Source organism: Adiantum capillus-veneris, chromosome 5 (genome assembly GCF_014529385.1).
Source record: "Adiantum capillus-veneris isolate H3 chromosome 5, ASM1452938v2, whole genome shotgun sequence".
NCBI lineage: Eukaryota > Viridiplantae > Streptophyta > Polypodiopsida > Polypodiales > Pteridaceae > Adiantum > Adiantum capillus-veneris.
The window spans coordinates 124,458,504-124,479,597 of NC_140935.1; the positions used below are offsets into that span (position 1 = coordinate 124,458,504).

Below are 21,094 nucleotides of genomic sequence, written 5' to 3' on the forward strand. Positions count from 1 at the left end.
TCGCTGAAGCTCTGGACACAGTATGCCCCTCTGACGCTGAAACTAGGGCCGACCTAATCCATTCACGTTCCATGAGACGATCCTCATGGGAGTGAGAGAGAATTGATGCTGCAGCCGCAGCTAACCGTGCTATCTTCAAGGCAGGCTTGGATGGGGAGGAATCCGCATCCGAGCGTCCTCGAGATAGACGTCACTGCAAAGAGTGTCTAGCCCAAGCCCAAGACGAACGAGCGGTGCGCAAAGCAACCTCCTCTGTCCAGGAGTCCTCATGTATGTGTACATAACATGGCAGGCTTTGCATGTCAGCAAAGAAGTGAACCACAATGTGTCTACATCTTGCTGAGTCTGGAGTTGTCACAAAAAACTTGGAGAAAGGCCACAGAGTTTGAACCAAGTCTGTAACCCCTAGGTCTCCCACGTGATTAGAGAACTCTAGGGACTGTGTCTGCACCTACTCCAACACTGAGTCGAGAATCCACTCAGATTGGTCCCTGCTGCATAGGGGAAAAGAGAAGCCAACCGACGAGTCCAAGGCCTCTATCCCCTAGCTGCAAGGAACAGTACATGAACTCTGAAGCAAGTTGCTTAAAGCTCTGGTGAGGGGTCGCCGAGAAACCGGGTAAAGTCGTAGGCAAAGAAATCCCAATGACATCAAATGTCAAAGCTCGTCAGACAGACCATGAGGAATTGCTACATAGGGGGAAGTCTGCATCAAAAGACGGGGTCTATCCCTCTCTCGCCAAGCGACTAGTGGCAAAAGCGTTGCCAAGAGATCTCCTAGCAACTGAGGAAGGTCCTGCCCCATGGGACGGCTGCGTGGATGGAGCGGGAGGACATGTGGGAGGAGGGGCGCTCGAGGGACAAGCGGGAGAGGGGGGACGTGGGGGAGCAGCAGAGGGAGGAGGGCGGGATAGAGAGGCTGAGGGAGGAAGAGGAGGGGGAGGGGCAAAACTCGGGGGGAGGAGGGGGAGGGGCAAAATTCGAGGGGAGGAGGGGTTCTCGAGGGTGAGGCTAAGGTGGAGGCTGAAGCAGGGACCTCGTCCTGCTGAAGAGGGTCGAATCGGTTCCCACTGGGAACCCACTGCTGTTGGGCAAGAGCCTGGGGACCACTCTTAAGTGCCAGGCTGTGCGGTGGCCCTTGCCGACGTCGACCACGAACCTGCTGTCAACCCTCCTCTACTGGAGCCCCAGGCTCGGAGGGTGGCTGTGCCTGCGTACTCTATAACTGTCTACTGCTACTGGCCAGCCCTTAAAGGCTGGGGCAAGGCCTGTGGTGTAGGTCGAGATCTCCTCCGAGGACAGGCCTTCGCAAGATGGCCCATCGGTCAAAAAATGAAACACTGATTCGGGAGGCTTGAACACTCCACGCTTTGTCGGAACCAACCACCGCTCACCCAAGATAGTAGGATGATCTTCGGGAGAGAGTGGGTGTCCCAAACCAGAACACGTAATGTGGGAATGTCGGCCGCCTTGGCAGCTGTTGCGGAGGCTGTCATGCGAGGTGTCTCCAGGACAGTCCCAATTGTTGAGCCTATCATGGAAATGAGCGGAAGGTACTCCCTCCTCAAACCGGGGAAGCAGACTAAGATGGGCAGGTCTGCCTCCTCGACAAGAACGTCGATAGTTGGGCCGAAACCATGGCACCACTGTCGAAAGTGAGCTCGAACTGCACGGATGGCTAGGGGGCTCATCGCAATGACCTTGGACACCATCTCGGGAGTCTCAAACTCTATCTGATAGTAGCCACGTCCGAGAAGCTGAACATCGAGAATCTTGGCCACCTCTACGAGGATGCGGGCCTGGAGAAGATCGCGCACTTCCCCTCTGCTAGGTTTTGTGCCGAGAATCTGCAAATAACAGAGGTGGCCTAAAGGCGCGCCACCTCTGCCTATAAGCTCGCTTGCTCTGTCGGCGAGAGAGCAAGTCAGATGGTGAGTTCTACGGGGGTCGGGGGAGGGGGCTACCGTGGAGTCCCTTTGTGGCGGAACAGAATCCTCCATCTCTGTCTGCTGCTGCAATGGCGAATGGAGGAGAGTCGAAGGCAATGGGAGTCGGAGTTCTATCAACGATAGAGACTCGAGGCGGAGGAGATGGCACAAGCAGGAGGAGCAGGGGGGAAGGGGCGAACTGACGGGCAGGGGTAGTGGGAAAGGAAAGGAGTAGGGCAGCGCGAGAAGGGCAAGAGGAGCAGCGAGGGACAGCGTGGGAGGGGCAACGGGAGAGGGTGGGAGGGGGCAGCAGAAGACTGGGAGGGGGGCAACGGGAGAGGGTGGAAGGGGGGCAGTGAGCGGGCAGGGGCAGCGGGACAACAGAGGGAGGAGGCTGTGCGGCGGGGCGGGGCGAAAGAGGAAAGCGGCGGGTAGCTAGGCGAGGGGGGGAGGGTTGGGTTGGGCTGGCGATGGCAGGCAAGGCAGGTGAGGCGCAGGAGCAGCAGCAACGAGCTGAATCCAAATCAGTTGATCAATTACAACCCTTACATAACCATCTCTGCATAAATAATTATCACCCGATGAGTCTCCTTTGTCCCGTCATATAAATCTTCAACTTTACCACTATCAAATAAGAAAGACTTAAATGTAGGGCATGGCTCACGAGGGGGAACTTGTCCAACGTCGTGGCGTTCACGACCGAGTACTCGACTCAGGTCGGATATATGTGCCACTAAGTAAGCCCCTCTTGATATCGCTGATGATCCTTTGGAAGCTTCACGTTGCTGCTTTTGTTGCTGATGATTCCGATAAGAAGTTGATTGCTTAGAACTGTAACATTTCCAAGAATATTCATGCCGAGACTTTTGCTGCTCGCACGAAGGTACTTTGTGTCTAGTTGTCTCTGAGAAACCATGCTTTGTGTCTAATCCGGGACTAGGAGCTCGCTATGAACACACGACCAATATATTCCGGCTTGGAATTGGTATATACTTCAGCTCAAGAACTGGTTCCAGAATCTGTTCTGGGTTCTGTGTCCGTCGGCGGAGTGTCGAGAATAATAATAACCTCGAGGAAGGGGGTTCTCTGGCAAACTCTCCTCCGGAACCTCGTCTATGTATGAGAGATACGAAATAGGCACCTAGGTGTGATCGTCTGCCATGGTTGTGGGTCAGAATGCGCGTAGGAGAGAGGCAAGGAGCCAGCGCTGGATGGGCAAAGGGGGACAGCGTGAGAATTCTGCACACTCTAGCCTTGCGACATCTGTTGTGTTTTTTTTTTCCACGTTGCTGGTTGGTTTGTATAATTAAAAAATTGTTCACAGGGTTAAATTTAGGGCAGGCCAGCCAAGTTTGGCCGGCCACTTTGGGGCTTAATAAATTTGGGGTATTTTCTAATATGTGTTGCATGCTGCATGCAGGCTGGTCAAAACCCAACAAAGAGGTGCATAGAGAGTTTGCAGCATCGAGCGAGGACTTTTTCAGCAAATCCCAGCGTTTCAGCAATTCAGGCCAGCAGCAAGGAAAGGGTGCGCAAGGGCAGCAAAGGGGTAGCCTCGGGAAGGAAGGGATGCGATCCCGCAAAGGGTGGTGGTTTTTCATTCAAAGGCATACGAACTTTAGCTCGAAAAGGCACATCCGTTCGAATAGCCCCATCCAAAATCACGCGCATGATCGGTACGCCCACACATGGCCATGCTGTTGTCCCTTGTCTTTTGTATTATTTATAGCATTAGAACAGGAGTAAATTTAAATTACCTCATGCCGATATGTGTGTGTAGACCACCATTCTTATGCCTCCATGCAACGACAGAACGGGGTGAGCGTGTAGTGGCTAGGGTGAGAGACTCACAACCTTCAGGTCCCGGGAAAAAAATTTGCTCTGATACCACTGTAAGGATTAGTGGTGCTAATCCTATATTTAAGACTAAAACTTCATACTTCATATCAAACTGAGACTTGAGAGACGAGAACACTTGTTTCAATGATTGGATGAATGTCTGAAACTAAGTACAATAGGCTCTTTATATAGGAGACGAAGAGACACAAATGAAAAGAAACGTCTCCATGTGAAGAGACATGACTTTAGACGTAAAGACACATCCTTTCGGCGAAGAGCTGCAACCATTGGACGAAGAGCCGCAACCGGGGTGTGACCAATCGTCAACAGAGTGTGGCTTTTGGCGAAGAGGCACGTCTTTTCGGTGAAAGGGTCGTGACCATCCAAGCGTAGGGATTCTCCTTGACATGGTACTTCGCCTATCTGCAACTAGGAGTAGATGTAATACTGCAACATAGTCACAATCGTGACAATGAAGAGGGGTTGTTTGTGCCTTCTGCTCTTCCTCTTCCCGTAGAGTTTTCACATGCTCCTTAATGCTTTCAAGCTCCTTTATCATTGAGGGTTGATTTTCTCCCTCCTTTGCGGGGGTATTTTTTAGGTTGCGAGGTCTCCCTTTAGTGCTTCGATCAATGCATCCTTTTCATTCATGCGTTCTTCCATTTTTTATTTCTAGGATTCAAACGCACCAAGTGCATCTTGTAGTCTTTTTTGCATTATACATGCCATTAAATTCACTTCTGCCCTCACAATCGTCTGCATTTCAGTCTTCAATGATGTGTACATCTCATCCCACTTACCAAGCACCTCTTTGTCCAATTCTTTCCTCATATCTGCATACATAGCCTTTTTGTAAGTCTCCGTATTTGCATACATCTCTTTTTCAATGTCACCCCTCAAAATGCTCAGCTCCGCCTTAATCATCACTTGTACCCTCTCAAACATTAAGTCATCTTTGACTCTAGAAAGTTTCTCTGCCCTCACGAACCTAGCGATAGTGTGTTCTCTCGAATCCTCCGTCTAAATGTTGCTTTTGATTTAGGCAGGGTTTCATAGATATCGCCGTCTCCAAGGTCAGTTGATTAGTCCATCTCCCCCATGACCAGCACGGCCCTGTAGAACTTGTTCCCGCACAGGCTTGCGCTGCCTGCCCCCTGTGGTACTACCGCATTGCTCAATGCTCATGCAAGTTCGCGTCATGATACCACTTGTTCACTGGATTCTACCTGCCAAGATCGAGAGAGACCCCTTGTTTCCTCAATAAGCAGCCCCCGTGCTTGTAGAAGAAGCAAGCAGGCCCTCAGCTTGCTAAATTAAACCCCTTAGGAAAGGACGTGACTAACCCTTGCTGCAAATTTTGACATCCGTAGGGTTTCGTCGCCTATTTATTGTTGTTTAGAGAGAGAGAGAGAGAGAGAGAGAGAGAGAGAGACTTGAGAGATACTTCAAACAAATGGTGCTTTAGAGTTGTTAGAAAAACATCAAGACTAGGAAATGTAACACAGTTTGGAACAGATTGATGAACACATCATTCAGAAGCAACAAAGGACTGTCATTGCATATACCATACGAGCTAGGTATGGATTTCTCGGACAGATCACTGAAAAATCAACTGTCTCTTTGACACCATGCATGGCATCTGCTGAATCCAGCATCCGAACTGCTCTATTTACCTCTTCTAAATCTCCAACTTTTCCTGGAATTTCCACACAAAAAAAGGACCTTTAAATAACCACCACCATACAAGGCAGCTCACAAAAGTGGATGGCATGACCTACTTGTGGAGACTTCTGAGGATGTTTTGCAAATTATTATGTTGTATTTAGGTCTATCAAGAGCCAAGTTATCGTAGCTCAACGTGTGTAGAGCATAGGGCCGACCGGAAATACTTGCCATAGCCGTCCACAACGATACAAGCCATGGGTCAAGGCTTGCCTCATAGCTGCAAAAGAAACAATTTAAGCAAATCAAGTTAAATGAAAGTTAGTGTTACATAACTTCATATGAAAAACACTAATGCTCTCTCTCTCTCTCTCTCTCTCTCTCTCTCTCTCTCTCTCTCTCTAAGAGCATGACAGCCTCTCCGCATTGATGTAAAGACAAAAAAAAAATTAAGCAATGGAGTTTTGCTACAACAGCATTTTTGAACAAGTTCGCGAAAGTTGACACTCATCTATTGTTTATACACTGTCTTCCGGCACTCGCAAGGGTTCTTCTTCTTCAACAAGGTCCACAACCATTATGGAAAATGATCCAAAATCTCTTGAGGATGTAGATAGAAACACAAACACTCCACCAACAACATCAAAAACCATGATTATGGAATACTCGGTATTGTTGCAAGAGATAAACAAGCAAGGTGAAGACTTGAAGGCACTTGCAATGGAGAATGGCACCCTAACGAATCTTGTTGTTGAGAATGTGCATCTCAAGAGGACACTTAAGATGCAAACAATATCGCAAGAGGACACTTGAGATGCAAACAACATGTTTGATGCAACTTGAAGAGGACGTCAAAGAATGTAAACGCTCTCTTGCAGACTTAAATGCTTTGAAAGAGCACATATGCAAAGTGGAGCATGGCCATGTATTGACAAAGGAGAAGTTTGACCCCATAAGTAGTTATGCAAGTGTGATGAAAAATGTATGCACAACAAAAGTCTTGGACTGATGTTTGTAGTAGCAATGTGGTTTCCGATTCCTCTCTCATGCAAGTCATGGCCCAAACAAAGAACGCTGAGAATGTAGATATAGAGGAGTTGAAAGAGCGGGAGCAATGTTCCAAGAACATTGTCATTCATGGAACACTCTGATGCAAGCAGTCAATCTAGTCATTTCATCTAGTCTAGAGCTGTTGTTGCACGAAGATCGTTGTCTAGCCATCTCATCCTTTGGAACTCTTCATGCACTAAGAGCAGTATCCAATCATCTTATCCAGATAGATTAATGCACTAGGATCACATTTATAAATCATTTAGCAATCACATCAAGATCTCACCGATCTCTAGCAGATGTCTAGATGCACTAGATTTATCATATCAATTATCAGGCAAAAAGGTGCAAATATTTCATCTTTCAACATATACTCAGACAACAAACACATGAAAGAGCACATGTTAAGAAGTTCAATCTAGGAAATTTCCAATTCAATGTACATCATTTCATAAAGTCATCCTGCAGAATAATGTAAACTTGTCAATAACTAGGTGAAAGATTTTGTATCGCTTATAAAAGATCACAACTATTAACGTTATATATGGCGGAAAATTATGACACCAAAATGAGCACCCATTTTTGTAGCCGGTTCTTGCATTCTTCATCATGATTCTCCCTTTTATGCTTACATGGATAGACATTAGCCATTAGTTCATTTAGAGGAGGGCATTACTTATTTCAAAGGCAAGGGTAATGAAATTGCCAGTACATTGTAGAGGACGGTACAAATTCAATTAGTTGTTAATTATATAGAGAGCACTGAAGATAGAGAGAGAGACACAGCACACTTGCATCCAACGTCCAAAGTTTTGGTGCCCAAAGTCCTGTATAACCACCCCACGGCTTCCCCAAGGCTTCACAGTTATTATCTAGCACTTTTGGTGCGAAACCATAAACCTACAAATAAACGCAGCAAGCTGTAATTCTCTCTTTTGGATCGTTTTGAGCGGCAGAGGCATTAGTGTGCCACGTAGGGCCCAGTGGGTCACTTTGCAGGTCCATGGCGGCCTTGTGGGGTTTTTGAACATTTATTTTCCCAACCATGCGAGTGCACGGGCTGAATTTTGGTCACATTTGGTGGACGCCTTACCTCATGCAAAGCAATGGTGCATTGGGGCAGATTTCAACATGCTTGAAAACACTTCGGATAGGATTGGGGGCAGAAATGCTACTGTACATGGGGCTGAGTTGGCTGCATGGGAACAACTATGTATGGCTTTGAGGATCTCGCATGTATGGGAGCATGCTGGCTTTGCACGGCCCTCAAACAGCCTCTCATTTTCTCGGTCTGACCGCAGTGTAGGAGAAGTGAATCTATCAAGAATAAATCGATTCTATGCTAGTGACCACTTATGTGACTTGGGCGGCACATTATGCATCTTGGCAGGGACTACTTTTTTTAATCACGCGTCAGTGATCGTTACTCTGTCCCGACACGCAGAGGAATGGCATTGTTATGCTACGCATCCTTGAGAGGATTTTGCTTGATACACAGAGCTCAGAGAGCACGTTGTGGCGCTTTGGACCAAGAGTCTCGACACACAGGGGGACATTGCTATAGTGGCCAATGGCCTCAGGGAGCTTTATTGCTTCTTTCTCCAGGAGTCGACAGCGTGATTGGCTGCGGCCCGAGAGGAGGAGAAACAGCTATGTCGAGGCATTGCCTCCTTACAAGGGAAGTCCTTGGATGGAGGACCAAATGCAACAGGCTCAACACAAGCCGATCATCATTGAGGAGCGGCGCCACGAGTTTGCCTACCACCGTCAGGCTTCTTCATGGACCTAGGAGGGCGACAGAGTTACTTGAGAGTTATTTGAGATAGTGGGTCCCCGCCATGCACATACCAGTGTTCGCCAGTTGAGGAGACCGGATGGGTCGGTTGCCACAAAGCTTGAGGACATTCGGGCAGTAGCTACTGACTTCTACACTGAGATACTCTCAGCCGAGCCACAATCAGAGCGCAGGGATGTATGCAAGGAGCATGTGTGGGCACACATGCCTTGCCTCGTCATTCAGAGATGCGACAGATGCTTGAGAGCCCCCTCCTGCCAGAGGAGCTTCAAGAGGCTCTCAGGGCACTCCCTCGTGGTAGTTGCCAAGGAGAGGATGGTTTGACTCCGAGTTTTATTTTTGGAGTACTAGGAGGTGCTTAGACAGGACCTATGTAGTGTGTACCAACACATTCTGAGTACTAGGGAGATGCCTGATAGCATGAGCGAGGTTTTGATATACACCATCCCCAAGGAGGGGGGCTCCCTCGATGAGATTTGGTAGTGGCCACCCATCACCATTCTCTACCCAGCCTATATCCTTGCAAAGGCTCTGAGTTTGAGAATTCAGCCACTGCTTGAGGAGAACATTCATGAGACGCAGACGGGCTTTGTCAAGGAGTGCAATATCCTTGACAACATCTCGGAGGTGACTGACCTCGCCCCCTTGCGAGGAGAGGATCTTGTGGTGCTCATTCTCGACTTTGAGAAGGCCTACGACAGAGTTGACTGCGACTTCCTTGAGGGCACTATGTGCAGGATGGGTTTTCAAATACATGGATCAGAGGGGTGTCTTCTCTCTATAGATGTGCGCATAGTCAAGCGTTGCTAGCAGGAGGTCAAGGGGAGCAACAATCAATGCTCACGTGCTCAGTACAGCAAGGCTGCCCTCTTGCCCCCTTCCTATTTCTTTTCTATGCAAAGGCAATGAGCCGATTTCTGGCCTCATAGGAGGTTTGTTTACGTGGCCTACAAATACCCATTCAAGGAGAGAAGCTTTTGGATGCTGAGTCTGCTAATGACTCAGGCATGCTTTTGGAGGGCTGTGACGCCAATTTTGCTACTGACTCGTTGCAATTTACAACACATCCTCAAGAGATCCAAAGCATCCAGCTGCCTGGCATGAGGGGGGTACAGAGCATGTGTCAGAACATCGTCGAGGCTTTACAAACAGAGTGGCACCCACTTATCCAGTCGGTAGCTCCCAACTGGATGGGGGCATTCACTTGCCTTGAGGACCTCATTGTAGTTAGGGCTTGCTCAGACTCGGGTCTTTGCATGCTCTTTGAGGTTCAACGAGAGGGTCGCCTCCACATAGTTACTACTGAGGCACCAGAGGTAGCACAGTGTTGTGTCTAGTGTATTCGAGTTGTGGGCATCAGAGGGAGGACCTTTGTACTTGATCTGACCCATCAGATCTTGCAACTGGACATTGGAGGCTTCGGGATCGAGAGAGCCACCCTCCATCACGAGTGTAGTGGGACCCTGTGGGACCCTGGGGAGTGGTTTTGGCGGGATCTTTTTGCTTTAGCTGATCACCCAACGATCCCGTTCTTCCAGTACACAGCACGATCGGGGCGTCACATACTAACTGCTCGGAGAGTGCAGCAAGGCACTGGCAAGAGGAGGGCCTCACAGCTGAGTTCCTGACACTTTTGGAAGTGCTTGTGGGACAGCATACAGCCGAGGAGAGCCACATGGCTAGTCGCCCATCGAGCTACCCTAGTTGGGAGTTGGTTGGTCTACATTGGCCATCCGGCGAGTTGTACCGCATGTGGCCATCCACTTGAGTCACAAAGGCATTGTCTGTGAGACTCCCCCATGGCGCAGCAGGTTAATCATTGATGGATTCCAAACAGATGGCTCTTAGCCATTCCAAACTAGGTGGCTCTTGGCCCTTCAAAAAGAGAAGGCTCTTAGTCCTTCCTGTTATCATAATGACATAGAAAGATTTTAGTAAAAGCATGCCTAATTTCACCTTTACAACAGAGAATTAAGAAGGAGAAAGAGAGAGAATGTAGGGCTAAGGAGAATTCCGTATTCTACTGTATTGAATGCCCCCTACATATGCCTCTGTGCAAACAATGGCTGTGTGGTAGTTTATCCTATAAGCATACAACAATATTCTTGTACAACACTGTCTTAAAGAGAGGTATTATAAGTCACCTCTTGACCTACCTTCCTTATATGTGATCGTGACTGTATCAAGGTGCATATGTAAGGCACTTTGCCTATGCATAAACATAAACACAAAATGTTTTAAAACATCAATAAATGAGCGCATCCTTGACAGAGTAGCTAGTGTTATAGCGGAAGCGTATGCAAACTTGTCCATGCGCAGTAGAAGCCTTGTAATGCAGAGGCAATCCTTGTATGCCTCCTTCCGAGCTTTGTATGCCTTCTTGGCTTCTTTCAAGCCATGGCAATGCCTCGAGAGTAGAAGCCGTCCAAATTGAACTCCTTCGTCGACAAGAAGGCAACTCAGTCGATGCCAATTGTGCAAACAAGCCCTTCAAATGGGCAAACCCCTAAAAAAACTTTCGGTGCTTGTGTGTGAACAAAGGGATGCCCAATATGGTGATGGCGGCAGATTGCGCAATGTAAGGTGCAGCAGAAGTGAATGTTGAACTTTGCTCAAGATGAGTGCCCCGAACTGTGCTCAAGGTTCCTTTTGTTCTTATGGAAGGGAGAGCCTTCCGTTCTTAATGAGAGAGTGCAATGGACACAAATAAAGTGAATGGACACTATGCGTGAAAGTATATGAGACTGAGAGATAGAGAAGAGAATACGACACCAGAGACGACGTAAAACCCTCCTCCGAAGGCCCCACTCTCTATGGCGAGAGCGGTCTACTTATGATTGCACCAATCTCTACAATGCTTGGACTTGCTGACGATGAGGACAACGACGAACTGGCTGAAATCTGGGAATGCTAAGGGCTGAAATTTGCAAATCTTTCTCTGCTGAATTCTGACTCTATGTCGGTGACGATGTCGATGGCGACGATGCGATGACGACGCCCTGAAAACGCAGATGCTGAAAGCTGCGTTTTCCGGGCTGAATCTGTAAACCTTGCGGAATCTGATCGTGCGGCAAGGATCTGCTGCGGGAAGGTGAGATCTGCGAGGTTCGGGACTTCTTCTATGATGTCTGACTGCTGAAAACTGAAAACGCTGGTCTATGGGCTGATTCTGTCGCGAAGATCTGCAAAAACGCTGAGGTTGATCTGCAAACCAAAAACGCTAGGGCTGAAAACTAACCTTGCGGGGAAAACTGCTGACGCTAGGAAATCTGCTGTGTCGCTGTGGAAATCTGCTAGCGCTAGGGCTGATCTCCTGTCTACTGTCACCGAGAATCTGCAATTGCAAAAACGCTGGCTGATCTAGTGCAAAAACGCTAGGCCTTCTGTTGAGAGAAAACGCCAGAGTTGTTGCGGGGCTTGGTCTTGCTGAGAAGTTGCCTGTTGAGCAAGGTGCTCTTGCTGCCTCTTCTGCCAGAAAGTGCTAGCACTAGGTTTCCTTATATACAAAGCTAGCAAAATTGCTCTACCTACTTTCCAACAAAAGTCACTTAAAAATAATAAGTGAAAAATGTCAAAAAATAGGGAAAATAGGTCTATGCACTGTAAAAATGCTACTGATGGCATCTGAGTGGAATCTGATGGTCATGCTGTGTGCAACCAGAGGATATGCATCTAATCTAAGTGTCTGGACATGCACGGTCTGCGAACAGACTCGGAAAAGTGCGAGATCATTTTTATTCTAGACTAACTTGACTAACTTGACTGAACTGAACCCTGATCATGCTGTAGCTTGTCCACGAATACACAGGGTTGGATGTGTCACGTGACATCCCCTCCTTTTCAAAGTGAGACACTGGTACTGAACTATATGGCGTCGAGGGAGATCACCAACTGCATTCGGAATCCTGGAAAGGACTCTTCGCCGGCCCACTCTGATGTGTGGGTCGTGCGATACTTGAACTTCATAAAGGTCTGCAAAGTCTTCTTCTTTGGGCCGCGTCGAAAGCGACACAAAGTCTTCTGTGGCTCCTTCGATGCTTCAACTTCGTCTAGAGTCATGCTTCTTTCTTTAAGAATCTCCATGGTTGAAAATTCCTGAAACCACTTCCAACACAAAAACATGAACATATCTATTCCATATAAGGGGACTGGAAAAAATCTTGTCTTCCTCAAAGACTGTGCATGCAATGTAGAGTCTAGACGAACAAATAGACGGAGTGCCAAACTCTTCACCACACACGCAAACAATGAGATCGAATCTTATCGTGCTGATCTAAATCAATCAACTGTGGCAAGTCACAACGGAAATGCCCATAATTGGTGCTCATACTTTCTTGTGCTCTTTCTACAACTGTGTCGTGTCAAGGAAGAGACATGGAATGTGACTTCCTTGAATGCATACTTTTCAGCTTTTCATGAACAATCCGCATACATTCGTGCTCATTCATGAGTGAAACGTGCTCAACGTACAAGTCAAGATCGATTCTTCCTAATTGATCGAATCTGAAACGAGATTAGCTTCGCTAAAAAAAGCATCAACAAAACCATGAACAATCACGTCTTGACCATACAAATCATCATGCTTGTGAGAAATCACATCTTGATCATGCAAAACATCATGCTTGTCATTGTCATCCAAATAATCATGCTCATCAGTCTCATTCAAATCATCATGCTTATCATCATGCAAATCTTGTGTGTCATGCTTTGGAAAAGAAGAGACTGAGAGAGTCTCCTTCTCCTAATTCTGTTCAAACTGCGCCTGCACAACTGAAAAGAGTCGCAAGAACTCTTTCATGTGGTGATCGCTCTTCTCTTTTCTTGCTTTGTCTTCCAAGCGGGATTGCTCGTACTTACGCTCGATGGCTACCAATCTTTCTTCGCGTTCACGTGACATGGTTGCCATTCGTTCTTCGTATTTCCGTTCTCTAGCTGCTATTTTTTCGTCGTTTTCTAGTTTACTGTCCATCATCATCTTGTCGAAAGCTGTTGCTAAATTGGCTTTATCTGACAGAAAAATAATTCTAAATGAATTATTGGATTTATAAGTGAGAGGGTTTTCTCACTTGGAACACCAAGGAAAAATAATTCTAAATGAATTATTGGAATTTTAAGTAAGAGGATTTTTCTCACTAAAAACATCCAGGTACAGAGTATTCCTAGTGCGTCATTCAAAGTAATGATGGGAGCATTGTGAACGAGAATATATGTAAGGCCACTAAGAACGGGTACTTCTGATGCGTCACATCGGATGGGTGACAGGGAGCATCGAGAAGAAGTATCCCACCATCCAAGAACGGATATCTCTGATGCGTCATAGGATGGGTGACATAGAGCATCGTGAAGGAGATTCTACCGAAGTTCGGTAGGAAAGGACTAGGTGATGGGTATTCCTGATGCGTCACAAGGTAGGTGACGGGTGTATCGGAAAAGGAATACCCATAGTCGAGAGGAAATCCGAACTGGAAAAGAGCAATACGCGTAAAGATGCAAGCACAAGAATAAAGATGGGTTCGGAGAAGCTTTTCTTTAAAAGCGAAAAATTTTAACGAGTTTTCCGGGAAGAGCAAACGCTTTCCCGCAAGGAATCTATGTCTGCATTGCATTTGTGCATGTGGTTGCATCCAGGGACGCCTAGGAAGTGTTGTGAAAAGCATTTGTTTTAAACTTATAAGGTTTTATTGAGTTTTTTGGCAGGTTCAGACCAATTTTAAAATATGCGGGCCGCCCACTTATGCGGGCCGCCCACTTAATAAGTGGGCAGCCACTTAGAAAAAAAAGCAACAAAACCAGCCAGGGAATTCTCTCTCCCTATTTCGGGTAGAAAAGCCAAAAAAAAAAAAAAAAAACGGCCGCGATCTCTACGCGAGCAGCTATTCGTGCCGTGGCCAAGGAGCTATAAAAGCACCACATGCCCTCACTGAAAGAGAGTTACCAACGTCAGCAAGAGAAGACTCTGCCGCCAGATAACGCAAGAGATCACGAGACTACGAAGCACAGAAGTCGCTTTTCCCGCGCAAGAGCGATAGGTATCTATTGTGGATTCACCATAAGAACTGTTGTCGTGTGTTTGCGTGTGTTTGCAGGTACTTCATCGCAAAGGAGAAGCGAGAAGGCTTCCGTCTATGCTTGGGAATTCCGGAAACGGAATTTGGAAATTGTCTGCGGAGTCTCGACTCCGAGTACAGACGGAAAAAGGATTCAGATCTCGTCTCTCGGATTTCCCTTACGGAAAGGAACGACAATCGAGTCAGAGAATTAGAACGGAGGGGTTTCCTCCGGTTCTTGTGCTTGTAAAAAGATTCTCTCTAATAAAGGATTCTCTTTAAGGGGGGGAACTAGCCCATCTTCTGGTCCTCAATACTGTGTCGATCTTCTCTCTCTCTCTCTCTCTCTTTCTCTCTCTCTCTCTCTCTCTCTCTCTCTCTCTCTATATATATATATATATATATATATATATATATATATATCCTTTGGCTTCAGTAATAAGTGATAAATTCTATTTATCCGAGTATATTTTATATTGCTATGCGCTCTCGTTCATGACAGTGGTATCAGAGCATGGTCTCCTCTCTTTTTCTGTAAAGGAGGACGACTCTGGGAAGATACGGGAAGAAGCCATGACAAGCCAAGAGAGAAGTAAGCAGGCGGAATCCTAAGCCTTGCAGGAAAAGCTTGTAGAGTTGGGAAATTTTTTTCTCTCTGCAAGAAGTCGACACAAGACTTGGGATTCTTTGAGAAGGCGACAAGAGCATGATGCTCAAGAACCTAGAGAATCAAAGGAGCGGAATGCTGAAGATCCTTCAAAATCCAGAAAATATCCATGAACATCAATCCAAAACCATAGCCAAGAAATCTCGTCATTCAGGGAAGGATATGAAGAAGGTCTTTAGACCTCAGAACACTCCAGTTAAGTTTGATACTTTTGACGGAAGGGAAGATGTCCCGAAAGCTACAACTTTCATTCAACAGTTTGAAGTTGCCTTTGCAAATGGCAATTTCTGAGAAGTGTCGAAGGTGAGGCATGTGATCAAACACCTCAAGGGGGGTTGCAACTACTTAGTGGTATACCAAAGCTTTGCAAGGAACTTACAACAAGACTTGGATTTAATTCAAGGCTGAATTTTCGGACAAAAAATTTTTCCTCTACACTTTGAGGAAGCCATCTAAGAAGATTGGGATCGTTTTGCCCAATAAGAACACGAGCGAGTCAAAGCAAGTAGTGGAAAACACTCTTGGTGGTAATAACTCGGAAGAGGAAAAGATTGGAAAGAAGTGCTGTCGTGCACAAGGAATCTTCGGATTAGAACCGTTTGCCTACGTTGAGCGACGGCCCGAAACAAGAACCTTCTTCAGAGAACTTTGTTTGTGAAAGAAAGACTTGGGCATTCCCTATGTGGGAGGACACAAGAGGTTTAATACCCTCTGGGCTAAAAACGCAGGATTATGCGCAAGGACAGATACCTAGATTGATTTCTAGGAGGAATAGGTTGAGAAGGCGAAAGTTAGTTAACAGATTCTCGAAAAGACGTCAATGATGAGTTCTTACGTGGCTCGTAAGTTTATGATTGGTGAAGGATATCCTCGAGCTACTAGAGGAAGGACATGAACCAGTAAGGTAAGTATTGAATTATTGAATTTTTGTTTAATTTAATTTCTAAGTTCTCTTTTGAGAAAGGAATAGCTAAACTCGCCATTGAGCAATATTTGAAATTCTCCGGTTTCTCCCCGACAGTTCAGTTGGACCTCTACAGTTGAGGAGAGATGTTTATAAGCCAATTTAGCAAGGAAATTATTGGATTTATAAGTGAGGGTTTTCTCGCTTAGAACACCAAGGAAAAATAATTCTAAATGAATTACAGAAATTTTAAGTGAGAGGGTTTTTCTCACTAGAGAGATCCGACTACAGAGTATTCCTAGTGCGTCATTCAAAGTAATGACGGGAGCACTGTGAACTAGAATATCTGTAAGGCCACCAGGAACGGGTACTTCTGATGCGCCACATCAGATGGTGACAAGGAGCATCGGGAAAAGTATCCCACCATCCAAGAACGGACATCTCTGATGTGTCATATGATGGGTGACATAGAGCATCGTGAAGGAGATTGTACCGTAAGTTCGGTAGGAAAGGACTAGGTGATGGGTATTCCTGATGCGTCACAGGTGGGTGACGAGTGCATCGGAAGGGGGATACCCATAGTCGAGAGGAAATCCGAACTGGAAAAGAGGAATATGCGTAAAGAGCAAGCACAAGAATAAAGATGGGTTCTGAGAAGCTTTTCTTAAAAAGCGGAAAATTTTAACGAGTTTTCCGGGAAGAGCAAACGCTTTCCCGCGAGAAATCTATGTCTGCATTGCATTTGTGCATGTGGTTGCATCCAGGGACGCCTAGAAAGTGTTGTAAAAAGCATTGTTTTGAACTTATAAGGTTTTATTGAGGTTTTGGGCAGGTTCATACCAATTTTAAAATATGCATGCCGTAATAAGTGGACAGCCACTTAGAAAATAAAGCAACAAAACCAGCGAGCGAATTCTCTTTCCCTATTTCGGGAAGAAGAGCAACAAAAAAAAAAAACGGAAAAAAAAAAAGGCCGCGACCTCTATACAAGCAGCTATTCGTGTCGTGGCCAAGGAGCTATAAAAGCACCACATTCCCTCACTGAAAGAGAGTTACCAACGTCAGCAAGAGAAGACTCTGCCGCCAGATAACGCAAGAGATCACGAGACTACGAAGCACGGAAGTCGCTTTTCCCGCGCAAGAGCGACAGGTATCTATTGTGGATTCGCCATACGAATTGTTGTCACGTGCTTGTGTGTGTGTTTGCAGGTACTTCATCGCGAAAGAGAAGGGAGAAGGCTTCGGCCTACGCTTGGAAATTCCGGAAACGGAATTCGGAAATTGTTTGCGGAGTCTTGACTCTGAGTACAGACAGAAAAAGGATTGGGAGCTCGTCTCTCGGATTTCCCTTACGGAAAGGAACGAGCATCGAGTAAGAGAATTAGAACGGAGGGGTTTTCTCCGCTGCTTGTGCTTGTAAAAAGATACTCCCTAATAAAGGATTCTCTCTAAGGGGAGGGACCAGCCCATCTTCTGGTCCCCAATACCGTGTCGATCTTCTCACTCTCTCTCTCTCTCTATTTATTTCTCTCTATATCTTTTAGTTTCAGTATCAAGTGATAAATTTTATTTATCCGAGTATATTTTATATTGTTATGCGCTCCCATTTGTGACAAAAGCTGTCATAGGATCTGGTGCAATCTTTGGCGTAGATGGGGAAGGGTCGGAAAAACCTACTGGTGAGGAAAATTCTTCTTCGCCTCTCTCATGCTCATCACCTCCAAGCGAAGTATCCATTCCGCTTGGAGTGATGACCATTCTGAAGTCGTGGGTTCTTGTGGTCTTCGGTTCTTAAGTTCACGAGGAACTTGGGTTCTTGTGGGTCTTGGGTTCTTGGGTTCTTGGGGGTCTTGAGTTCTTGAGGTTCTCGAGGGCCTTGAGGTTCTTGAGGTTCTTCTTTTGCTTGCAATCTGTGTTCGAGAAGGATCTTCTCTTCACCCGAGATCTGTTCTTTTCCGCGGGCGCACCAAGGTTGCTTTTTCGCACCTCACGTCGATTGGCCGGCCGCTAAGTGCACAGTCCGCTCTCAATGAGTGAAAAGAGGCATGAGGGGAGACTGGACAAGCCCTTCTTTCCTGGGAATCCTGTCACTCTTCAAAAACACGATTAGGAATCGACACGCCCAAGTGAACTTGGGTTCGAGCGACCGCAACAAGTAAAAAAAATTCTTGTGATTCTTGCAGTTCTTTCCTAGGGTGATACAGAACACTGCCAAAGCTCTGATACCAATGTAAGGTGCAACGGAATCAATGTTGAACTTTGCTCAAGATGAGTGCCCCGAACTGTGCTCAAGGTTCCTTTTGTTCTTATGGAAAGGAGAGCCTTCCGTTCTTAATGAGAGAGTGCAATGGACACAAACAAAGTGAATGGACACTGTGCATGAAATTGTATGAGATTGAGAGATAGAAAAGAGAATACGACACCAGAGACGTTGTAAAACCCTCCTCTGAAGGCCCCACTCTCTATGGCGAGAGCGGTCTACTTATGATTGCACAAATCTCTACAATGCTTGGACTTGCCGACGATGTCAACGACGATGAGGACAACGACGACGAGACGGGCTGAAATCTGCAAATCTTTCTCTACTGATTTCTGACTCTATGTCGGTGACGATGTCGATGGCGACGATGCAACGACGACGCGCTGTAAACGCAGATGCTGAAATCTGCATTTTCCGGGCTGAATCTGTAAACCTTGCGGAATCTGCCCATGCGGCGAGGATCTGCTGCAGGAAGGCAAGGTTCTCTCTCTCTCTCTCTCTCTCTCTCTCTCTCTCTCTCTCTCTCTCTCTCTCTCTCTCTCTCTCTCTCTCTCTCTCTCTCTCTCTCACACACACACACACACACACACAGCAGGCTTTGTGTCTTCAAGGGGCCATGCCCACATCCTTTTCCATCCGAGCCTCCACGAGCTCCAAGCCCGCTGAGAGAGAGAGAGAGAGAGAGAGAGAGAGAGAGAGAGAGAACAAGCCATGCAAGGCCATTTTCCCCCTTCCTCCATAGCTCTTCTCCCCTGAGCTCTAATACCAATGTAAGGTTGGGTTCACACTGGGAAGGCGGAAGAGAACTCCTAAAATGCCATCTTCCGGGTGGAGTATGTGCATTAACTGCTTTTCCACCGGCTAAATGTTCACATTGGGGAGGTGCAAGAGAGAAGGGGTGAAATCTTCCGCTGCCCAATGTGAACATAGGGGATGGACGGAAGCTAGACTAGAAGACAAAAAGATGGTTTTTCTTTTATTTGAAAAGAAGCTTACAAAATTAAAAAGCGCTGCCAACCAGGCATTTCCTGCACACGTGGAGGGTGGAAGAGAGGATGGGCGAGGAGGGGGGCGGCGGGGGGGGGGGGGGGGGGGGGGGGGTCGTAAGTGCAAAGCCTAATTTCTGCCGCGCGCTAGCACCTTTCTTGCAGCGCTGCCGCCGCGCTATGTGAACCTCCTGTCTGACGTGCGCAAATGTGATTCGCTAGCAGAAGGTGAGCATTCCCTACCGCCTCCTACTGTGAACTCGGCTACCGCCGCGCTATGTGAACCTCTTGTCTAACGTGCACGAATGTGATTCACTGGCAGAAGGTGAGCATTTCCTGCCGCCGCCTATTGTGAACCCTGCCTACTAATAATAGGACCCCCTTGACTACATGGCTCCGTCCTGGCCCTTGGCCTGTCCGGTCTTACCCTAGGCCTGACATTACTCCCCCCTTGGAGATAGGCCTTGCCTACTAATAATAGGACCCCCTTCACTGCATGGGTCCGTCCTTGACCTTGGCCTGCTTGGTCTTACGCTAGGCTTGACAAATAGTGTCTGTGTTCCACCTCACTACTGAAATATAAGATGATATCATGGAAAAAGGTGCCCACTCATGACCTATACTCTCTAAAAATCCTATCCATCATGAACGGTGCAAGAGAATTTGTGAGACCGAAAGGCATCACCAAATACTCATACAATCCAAAAGACGTCCTAAACATGGTCTTGTATATATCTCCAGGAGAGATCCTGATGTGATGATAGCCACTTTTTAGGTCGATTCCACTAAAACATGTAGAACCATGTAGCATGTCTAGTATATCATTGATCCTGCGTATTGGAAACATGTTCTTGATGGTGACTTTGTTGCGAGCCCTGTAGTCAATGCACATTCTCCAACATCCATCTTTCTATAAAACCAACAACACTGGCGAACAATAAGGTGATGTACTGTGATGAATGAGACCCTTCGCTAGAAGCTCTTTCACTAGGTTCATAATTTCCTCTATCTTCTCCAGAATCCTCTGATGACCTTACATCAGGTTCCCAACCCTCGGATGCGCTACCATCTAATTCTCGTGCTCCTCCGCAATCCTGTGATGATTTGTCATCTAGTTCCCCTGATCCATTCTCTTCACTGGAAGACTCTTGCACTGTTGAGGCGGATACTGTCCTATCCATAGGATAAGTCAATGAGCTGGCATGCACCAAATTCTTGCTTAGTATGTCCCACAAGTCTCTGAATAGAGTCAGACTTCTATTCTAGACAACTCTCGAATCTCTTTCGGCAAACCAGAGCAAAACCACTCAATCTGGTCCCTCAAAGTAATCTTCCGAAACGAAGATACTGACAAATAAGTATCCAAAACCTCTAGCAATAGTCATCCAATGTATCTTTCTTAGTCATTCTCAAGTGATGCCAAGCCGTGATGAAATCTCTTTTCTATTCGTCTAATACAAGTTGACGTGAAAATTTTCTTGAATTTTGCCTACATCACAGGTGCTTCTCTGCGTAACAACAGAGTAGACCACCATGTCTCTCACAAAGTGATGACGTGGCATCCCCTAGACAAACCCCCGTGGAAATTGACAGATTAAATGATTTAAGTGTTCCAACTTATGGGGGTCCTATCCGATGGGGCCCAGAGGACACTAGAGAAATTAAAAGGCTACGTTGCGTGGACTATTGACGTGGCAGCGTGGTACGGAATCCCAAAATTTGCGGACTGTTGCACACGTGGCACAAACGTATGGATGTCCACAAGTCCCGTCGCAAATCGCACTGGCAGCTTAGACGCAAGTTTTTTGGGACAAGTTGCTTTTAGAATCTAAAGCTTTTTATGTAATTGCTTTTGGAAGGCCATGGGCCTAAAAAATTATTGCCAGGGCCTCTCTCCCTCAAATTAGCTTGGGAGCACTAAGCAGAGAGAGAGGACCCTCGGACATTGTACTTTGT

At 46.6% G+C, this 21,094-nt stretch overlaps 1 protein-coding gene across 1 annotated transcript in view; it reads right to left on the minus strand.

Moving 5' to 3' along the window:
- LOC147458042 (Flavodoxin family protein) overlaps positions 1-21,094 on the minus strand; it is a 184,569-nt gene that overhangs the window by 56,095 nt on the left and 107,380 nt on the right. Inside the window, exons 5-6 of the mRNA XM_086512803.1 lie at positions 5,546-5,709; positions 5,333-5,463 (exon numbers count right to left, since the gene is read on the minus strand). Of these exons, the coding sequence (XP_086368929.1) occupies positions 5,333-5,463; positions 5,546-5,709 (295 nt within the window). The remainder of the gene's footprint in view (positions 1-5,332; positions 5,464-5,545; positions 5,710-21,094) is intronic.